This window comes from Onychostruthus taczanowskii, unplaced genomic scaffold (assembly GCF_017590055.1).
Source record: "Onychostruthus taczanowskii isolate IOZ18803 unplaced genomic scaffold, ASM1759005v1 scaffold75, whole genome shotgun sequence".
NCBI classification, from domain to species: Eukaryota; Metazoa; Chordata; class Aves; order Passeriformes; family Passeridae; genus Onychostruthus; species Onychostruthus taczanowskii.
In genome coordinates, this window is record NW_024505339.1 from 1,357,515 (window position 1) to 1,366,382 (window position 8,868).

An 8,868-nucleotide genomic window follows, 5' to 3' on the forward strand; every position below is an offset into this window, starting at 1 on the left:
CCTGAATCTGTGTGGGTGGCAGCTCTGTCACCTGCTGTCATAACTACAACAGCTGTCTTAGAGTTTTAATGCCTGACTGATGGAGAGGAGAGTTATGGTTTGCTTGCAGGTTTTGTTTCTTGTTGCTTAGATTCTTCTGGTGCTCTGGGTAGACCCAGGAGCAGTGAAATGCTCTTCAACCTTTGTGGAGCTGCTGGCTCCCTTCCCCCACTGAAACTTTGCTGGTGGCTTATCGAAGCATTATTCATGCAGTCCTGGGAGCAGGACAAAAGCAGTTGCTCCCCTGTTGTTTTGCTAATTGAAGTTTAATTCTGTCTGTTGTTCTCTGCTGCTGACAGTTTGGGGGGTTTTTCCAATATGAACTGAGCCTGTTTTGTCCTCCCCCATGACAGGAGCTGATATGGATGTGTGCCTTACAAGCTATGGTCACTGTAACTATGTGTCTGGCAAACATGCCTGCATATTCTATGATGAGGTGAGTGCCTGAGTGATCTTTTTTTTTTTTTTCATTATTTTTATTTTTTGGTGTGCATGGCAGTAGGAGCTGGAGATGCAGGCAGCAGGTTGTCTTTGTGTGGTGCTCCTTTTTTGGACTACAAAGTAAGAGCTGGGTTTTACTCCAGTGGAGGCTGTGTCAGCATTTTCTGTCAAACCCTTTTCTGAAGCACAGAGCTCTGCCAGCATGATTTCTCTGACTGCCTGTGGGCAAGGACTAGCCACAAGTCAGCACTGTCACTGCTGGTGTCTAGGGAAAGAAAAAGACATAGACGTGATCTGATACTTCTTGATCTGAATGTTGTTAATAAAAGCTAAACTTCATGTGTCAACATCAAACCTCAGCTGGAACAAACCAGGGAACTGCTCCGAGTCCCTTGTTTTCAAGTGTGATGGGGGAGCAAAGCATTCATAGCATCTGCAGTTCTCTATAAATTATTTATTTAGCTAAAACTTCAGTTAAGCTCACAGCATAAACAGAAACCTACAGTTTCTACTTAGCTACAGCCCAGAGATTAGTTTGTTCTTGAAGTAAACAGACCAGCAGGCCTGCCAGTAACAGCACTGCTGGAGATGTCTCTTAGCATGGAAACAGTCTTTGAAGCAAGATCGAGTCTTTTATGTCACCATTTGTCAACCAGCTCCAGAGCAGGATCCAGGATTAACCCACAGCCACCTTTGGCCATTCCTCCAGTGCCCTGCAAGCTTCCAAACACACTCAGTAATGGGATCCTGACCATAAATCTGTGTGGAAGCATCTCCTCACAGTGGTCAGTCATAAATCAGGCTCCAGGCACTGACCTTTGACCCTCCTGTGCCTGTGGTCACTCTGGAGAGGGAGAATTCCCCTTCCTGCAGCTCTCTCTGCAGGTTCTCCTTCTGCAGTCTAGCAGGTTACTTCAAAACCTACTCTGTTTTGAACATGGAGTTTTTATAACTTGATTAAAGCCTTGTAGTCCCTGAGGGACGAGGTTCTTGAGCTCTCAGATGATTTCTGTGAGCTAACCTGAAATCTTCTCTGCTCTGTCAACGTCCTCCACAAAGCTCAGCTGAGCGTGACGCCGCTTGTGTAACGCTGCATGTCACGGTAATGTCTGCTGGCATTTCAGCCTGCACAAGGCCCATGAATCCCAGACTGCCTCTGTCCTGAGGCTGCTGCAGCACGTGGCATCCCTCCTGCCATCTTGTGCCTGCTTTCCAAAGCTCATCTTTTCCTGCTAGGCACAGGTCTCGAGCCAAGTTTGCATTGTAAAATGCTCTCTTTTGTGAGCATCAGCTTGAATATCCTGTTCCCAAAAGATGTGTTGGTTCAAGTGCAGTAGGTAAAACCCACTTTGCTTTGGCCCTCCTTCTCTGCCAGAAAGCAGCTGCTGCAGGAAGGCTGGTTGTTCTGTGAGCAGTGGGATCAGGTTGGTGGTCTCTGAAGCTGCAGGATATTTACCACCTCTTATTTGACCACTACTGGCAACAAGGAGAAGGGGTTGTGTTTCAGTGCTCCAAAGAGGTGTGTATGGGCAGACTTCTGACTGACAGAGGGGGAGTTAGATTGGATATTAGGAAGAAATGTTTCCCTGTGAGGCTGGTGAGGCCCTGGCACAGGTTGCTCAGAGAAGCTGTGGCTGCCCCAAACCAGTGTCCAAGGCCAGGTTGGATGGGGCTTGGAGCAACCTGCTCTAGTGGAAGGTGTCCCTTCCCATGGCATGGGGCTGAAACAAGATGGTCTTTAAGGTCCCTTCCAACCCAAACCATTCTGTGACCTCATGTCTTGATTCCCTCCTGTTCCCTTTCTTTCCAGAATACAAAGCATTACGAGCTGTTGAACTACAGTGAGCATGGGACAACCGTGGACAATGTTCTGTATTCGTGTGACTTCTCGGAGAAGATGACACCCACTCCTCCCAGCAGTATTGTTGCCAAAGTGCAGAGTGTGATAAGTGAGTGTTGTGCCACCACCACCACAGGGAGTTAACTGAGAGGGGGCAGGAGCAGGTGGAAACCAGTTCCTTCTTGGTGTGCCCCTTGTTCTGCACAGGCTGGTGCACCCCTTGCAGAAAGGGGAGCCTTGCCACAGCCCTCAGCTGGGGTTACACAAGACCTTCCTCTGCAGCCTGGGGAGCTCTGTGCCCTGACCTAAACCCTACTCCAGCCTCCAGGGCAGGAGTTACCAAGCTCCAGGTCCCGATGAGCAGCCAGTTTGGAGCAGGCCTGAGGCATTTCCCCGTGCATGTCCTCCCTTCCCAGGCTGTGAGAAGATCTGGCCTGTGCTGCAGGCATTCTGTCCCTGCCTGTCTCACTCCTGCTCTTCACCTGATCAGCTTCCTCCTTCTGGGCTGCCAAAATAGATATGTAAATGCCTCAACCTCTCCAGGGCTGTGAGGAGATTCCCATTTCCCTTTGATCAGCTGCTCACTGCAGACTGAAATCCCTCCTGGCTGCAGGATCTTACCCATGAGACACCTCAGCACTAACCCCTGCTGATGAAAACAAGCTGCTGCTGACCTACCCAAACCTTACCATTTTTTTTTATATTCTTTTCCAGAACGACATAAAAGCAGAAAACAGGAAGAGGAGGCGCATGAAGAAGCTGCTGTGATGAATTCACAGGCACAAGGGCAGCATCGAAAACCCTGTAACTGCAAAGCCAGCAGCTCCAGTTTGATCGGGGGCAGCGGGGCTGGCTGGGAGGGCACGGCCCTGCTCCACCACGGCAGTTACATCAAGCTGGGCTGCCTGCAGTTCGTGTTCAGCATCACCGAATTTGCGACCAAACAGCCCAAGGGGGACACTGCCTTAGTACAAGACATGGACTTGGAGGAGAAGCTTTCTCTGAAACCCCACCAGGTGCCGGTGCTGCGGTCCAACTCAGTTCCCTAGGAATTTTTAGGAAGAGAGCTTTTTGGAGTAAGGAAAAACGCCCTCAGACTCTTTACAATGCAAAAATGTACAAACCGAGGTGGGATTTTTCTGTGTCGGCCCAGAGACTGTTCACACGCCGTTTGCATGAAATGAAGAACGTTTAACTTTTTTTAATTTTTCTTTTTTGCTCAAGTTTTAGGGGCATTTGCACATATATTTGTACTATACATTTCATTTTAAAAGGAAAACTGCAGTGAGAGCAGGACGCGTCAGAGCGAGGGGTGACCGCTGTCTGACTCGAGGACTCTCTCTGACAGATAGTTCCCATGCAGTTGTAAAATAATCAGAAACTTGTTCTATTTTGTGCCAGTGACAATAGTTTTATATTAAAAGAGAAATACAGTTTTCATACAGCAAATCTATACAATATCATTGTTTTATTTAATGTAAAGAAGCGCTCTTCTTCCCACAGTTATTTTTCCCATCCCTCCCTGCTATGGTTGCACTACAAGTAGCTACTGTGTATTATGGGCAGTGAGAAATGAGTTCTTTTCCTGGTGTCCATCCTATTTTTTATTTCAGATAAGGAAAAGTGTTGGATTCTGTGTAAATACATCAGTGATGGCATTTTTCAATGTTTTAAAGCTGTGTACAGTGCTACATGTGGTATGACGTTCCTCAAATTGTCTATTGTAGCAGATCCTTTGTCGTAACCTGTCTGTCTCTTTTGTTTCTCTGCCACCTCCCCGCAGCAGAACAGCTAGTTCCACTGTACATAGTAATTGTAACGTTTTAGACTTTACAGAAACTTTCCTGTATTCTGTATATAAAAAAAAAAATACTTCACATTCTGTTTTCTCGATTGTCTGTCTTCACTCGTGTCACCACAACCTGGAGCTTCCCCAGAGTGTCTGACTGCAGAGGAGCCTGAGCTGGGAGTCAAGGCTGGGGTGGGATGGAAGGACCCTGGTGTCCTGCCTGGGATGTGGGAAGAGGGTGAGGACTGGAAGATGATGGAATCACGGAATTGGTTGAGGTACAAGGAACTATTGAAGGTCATCAAGTCCAACCCCTGCAATCTGCTGAGACGGCTTCAACTCGTTGTGGTCCAACCTCACCTCAAGTGTTTCCAGTTCTGGGCTCCTCAGGACAGGAGAGACATAGCCTGGAAGTGTCCTGGAAGATCAGGGACTGGCACACCTCATTTATGAGGGAAAGCTGAGGGAGCTGGGCCTGTTTAGCCTGCAGAAAAGCAGACTAAGGAGATCCTATTCTCAAATACATCGATGTGAAGGGGATGTGTCAGCGGATGGGATGGAGCCAGGCTCTTATCGGGGCTGCTGAGCAATAGGAGAGGCAAGGGCAGAAACAGAGCAAGGGAAGTTACACCTGAACATGAGGAAGACCTTTACCATGCCTTGGAACAGGCTGCCCCAAAAGGTGTCAGACTGCCTATCCCTGGAGATACTCAGCTGTCCAGACACCCTGCTCAGTGCTCTGGAGGACGCTGCTGAGTAGGGGGGCTGGACTAGATGACCTCCGCTGCTCCCTTCCCACCGGAACCATCCCGAGGTTCTGTGACCTCCCTGCCACCCCCCGGGGCAGGGCCGCTCTCCCGGGCTATTGCTGCGGGGCAGGCTGGCCCGCACTCACCCTCTCTCCAGCGGCGCCACGAATCCAGCTCTCCCTCCGCCCGGCGCCGCTCAGACCTCGCCCCGTCCGCCCTTCGCTCCGTCCCGCCGGGGCGGGGAGGCGGGAGCGGGGCGGGGCGGGCCCGGGGCTGCCCGGAACGGCGGCGGGATGGGGTGGGCGCTGCTGCTCGTGGGGCTGCTGCTGGCGCTCTACACGCTGCTCCGGCACGGGCTGCGCGGCGCCCCGCGGCCCCGCGGCCTCCCCGAGCTGCGCGGCCGCACCGCCATCGTCACCGGTGAGCGAGCGGCGGGGAGCCGCCCCGGGCCCCGCTGCGGCCCCTGCCCCCGCTCAGCCCCGCGCTCCGCTCCGCAGGGGGAAGCAGCGGCATCGGCGCGGCCACGGCGCTGGAGCTCGCCCGGTGCGGGGCCCGCGTTATCCTGGCGACCCGCAGCGCCCGGCGCGGAGAGGCCGCCGCCAGCCGCATCCGCAGGGTGAGCGCCGGCACCCCCGGGAACCCCCGGCATTCCCACACACGGGACGTCCCCGAGCCCTTTGGCACCTCCAGGGTACCCCTGGCACCCAGCGGGCGAGTCCAGTTCGCTCCCGGGATACCCTCCGTGAGGCATCCATGGATGTCACATGAACACCCCCAGCTACTCCATGTCCCTGAGGACACTGCCGTGGCATCCCTCAGCAGCGCAGAGATGCCCATGAGTCCCCCAGGACATCCCTGGGTACCCCCAGCACACCATCCAAGACACACAACAGGACATCTCTAAGCATCACATGATTAACCCCCAAAACCCCCCCGCGGGTGCATACAGGTACCCCGTGGCAAACGCCAGGAATAACCCCTCTACACCCCCACAGCACATCCCAGGCACCCCGAGATCCTCCAAGGTGGGGCACACTGTACCTCTGCGGCCTCCCACGCTGGGGGTCCCAGCACACTGTAGCCCTTGGGCCAGATCCAGCCCCCAGAGCATCCCCCTGCCCCTGGCCAGCTCTGGCCCCCACCCAGGGCAGGGCACAGCCCCGGTTCGGCCCCTGGCCCTGCCCCAGCCCCTGCTGTGCCCACAGGAGACAGGGAACAACGAGGTGCTGTTCATGCACCTGGACCTGGCCAGCCTGCGCTCAGTGAGAGCCTTTGCCAGCACCTTCCTGCGCCAGGAGCCCCAGCTGCACCTCCTCATCAACAACGCGGGTGAGTGAGTGCCGGGACCCCAAACCCCCTGAGCACCCCCGGGGCAGCACCACAGGCTGCCACTGCCTCCTCACTCCGCAGGGGTGAGCGCCGGGGGCACGACGGAGGATGGCTTCAGCCTGGCGTTCCAGGTGAACCACCTGGGCCATTTCCTGCTGACCCGGCTGCTGCTGGAGCGGCTGCGGAGCTGCGCTCCCAGCCGGGTGGTCATCGTGGCCTCCAGCGCCCACTGCGCCGGCCGCCTGCGTCCCGAGCGCCTGGGCCGGCCGCCCTCGGGGCTCTTCTGCGCCTTCCAGGACTACTGCGACAGCAAGCTGGCCAACGTGCTGCACGCCCGCGAGCTGGCCACGCGCGAGCAGGGCACGCAGGTCACCTGCTACGCCGTGCACCCAGGTAGGAGCCAGCTCACGCCTGGGGTCCGTGATCTGCACACCCTTGTGTCCCTGGGGTCCCTCTGTGGGGGCGGTGGCCTGCTTTGCGGCCTTTCCACAGGGAATTCCTGCACGGGGAGCGTCTCTCCCTTGCACGGTGTGGCCCTTTGCATGTGTCCTTTTAAATGGTGCATCCCTTTGTACGTGTCCCTTTATACGGTGTGTCCCTGTACGTGTCCCTTTGCACGTGTCCCTTTATATGGTGTGTCCCTCTACAAGTGTCCCTTTATATGGTGTGTCCCTCTGCATGTGTCCTTTTAAATGGTGCATCCCTTTGTACGTGTCCCTTTATACGGTGTGTCCCTGTACGTGTCCCTTTGCACGTGTCCCTTTATATGGTGTGTCCCTCTACATGTGTCCCTTTATATGGAGTGTCCCTTAGCATGTGTCCCTTTATATGGAGTGTCCCTTTGCACGTGTCCCTTTATATGGAGTGTCCCTTAGCATGTGTCCCTTTGCACATGTCCCTTTATATGGAGTGTCCCTTTGCGTGTGTCCCTGTGCACAGTGTCTCTTCATGGCGTGTCCCTTATCCTGGCATGTCCCTTTGGACCTTGTCCCCTTGCGCTCTGTTCCTTGACACAGCGTGTTCCCTTTACAGTGTCCCTTTGCACAACACATCTGTTTGCACAGCGTGTCCTTTTTCATGTGTCCCTTTGCATGTTCCTTTCCCCTCTTTCCTTTTTTTCCTCTTCTCCCTTCACTTTGCACCTGCCCTCGCCTGGGACACACCCACACACCCTGGCCTTGCACAGCCAGGACAGGCATGGGGACAATCACTGCCATGCTGCACATGCCAAGGCCACCCTTATGGTTGATGCTTTGTGCGAGGAGACAAGAATCTTAACTCCATGTTTCAGAAGGCTGATTTATTATATTATGATATATATTACATTAAAATGCTATATTGAAACTATACTATAAAGAATAGAGGGAAAAGGATCCATCAGAAGGCTAGAAAGAACAGGAATGGAATGATAACAAAGGCTCGTGAGTCCCAGAGAGTCCGAGCCAGCTGACTGCGACTGGCCATTAATCAGAAACAACCAACATGCCCCAATCACAGCTGCACCTGTTGCATCCCACAGCAGCAGAGAGTTATTGTTTACATTTCCTTCCTGATGCTCCTCAGCAGGGAAAAAACCCCAGCAAAGCATTTTCCACAAAATATCACAGCTACACCCCCTGCCCATCCACTGGGACACACACAGGGGGACGCACCCCACACGTGCCGATCTCCCGCAGGTTTCGTCAACACCTCCCTGTTCCGGCACGCTCCGCCGTGGCTGAAGCCGCTGCTGCTGCCGCTGGCCTGGCTGCTGTTCCTGGAGGCGGCCGAGGGCGCGCGGGCGGTGCTGGCCTGCGCCACGCGGCCCAGCCTCGAGCCCCTCAGCGGCCGCTACTTCACCCAGCGCGGGCCCCGGGCGCCGTGGGCAGCGGGCCGCGACGACCGCCTGGCACGGGCGCTGTGGGACGGCAGCGAGTGCCTGGTGGGGCTGGGGGCGGCCGGGGGACACGGCGGGGGACACGGCGGGGAGGGCCCTGCTGCTGGCACGGCGCAATAAAGGTGGTGGAGGTGATGAGGGAGCGCGGGGTGCTCTGTGGGTGTGGGATGGGGGGAGGCCGGGGCAGCCGTCCTTGCACGCCCAGCGCAGCCTGAGCGCGCGGCAGAGCTGGCAGGGGGACGGTGAGTGAGTGTGCGAGGGGGTGTGGGTGTGCAGAGCGGCACACCTGGCTCTGCACACACACTGCAGGGCACACCCTGCCTTGCACAACCATGCGGTGTCACACATGCCCATCCCTCGCACACCCATGCAGTGTCTTGCACACCCATGCAGTGTCACACACACCCTGCCTTGCACATGTCACACACCTATCCCTCGCACATCCATGCGGTGTCACACCCATGCGGTGTCACACACACCCTTGCCTTGCACACCCATGCAGTGTCACACACACCCTTGCCTCGCACACCCATGCGGTGTCACAGACACCCTGCCTTGCACATGTCACACACACATCCCTCGCACAGTGTCACACACCCATCCCTCGCACACCCCGGCAGTGTCACACACCCATCCCTCGCACACCCCGGCAGTGTCACACACCCATCCCTCGCACACCCCGGCAGTGTCACACACCCATCCCTCGCACACCCCGGCAGTGTCACACTCGGCCCCTTGCACACTCACCTCCCTCCCTTGCACACCGCGCATGCGCACGACCCCCATGTTACCCCCCGCGCACGCT

The 8,868-nt window shown here is 55.4% G+C and overlaps 2 protein-coding genes across 3 annotated transcripts in view; both read left to right on the forward strand.

Annotated features, from left to right (window-relative positions):
* PHF12 (PHD finger protein 12) overlaps positions 1-4,208 on the forward strand; it is a 31,632-nt gene extending 27,424 nt beyond the window's left edge. For both annotated transcript variants that reach the window (XM_041422941.1, XM_041422942.1), the window contains exons 13-15: positions 393-475; positions 2,291-2,429; positions 3,035-4,208. In XM_041422941.1, coding sequence (XP_041278875.1) covers positions 393-475; positions 2,291-2,429; positions 3,035-3,369 — 557 coding nt within the window. In that variant the 3' untranslated portion in view covers positions 3,370-4,208. The remainder of the gene's footprint in view (positions 1-392; positions 476-2,290; positions 2,430-3,034) is intronic.
* A 918-nt stretch (positions 4,209-5,126) lies between these two features.
* Positions 5,127-8,622, forward strand: DHRS13 (dehydrogenase/reductase 13). Its single transcript, XM_041423030.1, has 5 exons — positions 5,127-5,278; positions 5,356-5,474; positions 6,064-6,187; positions 6,269-6,580; positions 7,864-8,622. Exons 1-5 carry the CDS (start codon positions 5,152-5,154, stop codon positions 8,181-8,183), a joined length of 1,002 nt encoding a protein of 333 aa, XP_041278964.1. The 5' UTR covers positions 5,127-5,151; the 3' UTR covers positions 8,184-8,622.
* The last annotated feature ends 246 nt before the right edge of the window (positions 8,623-8,868 follow it).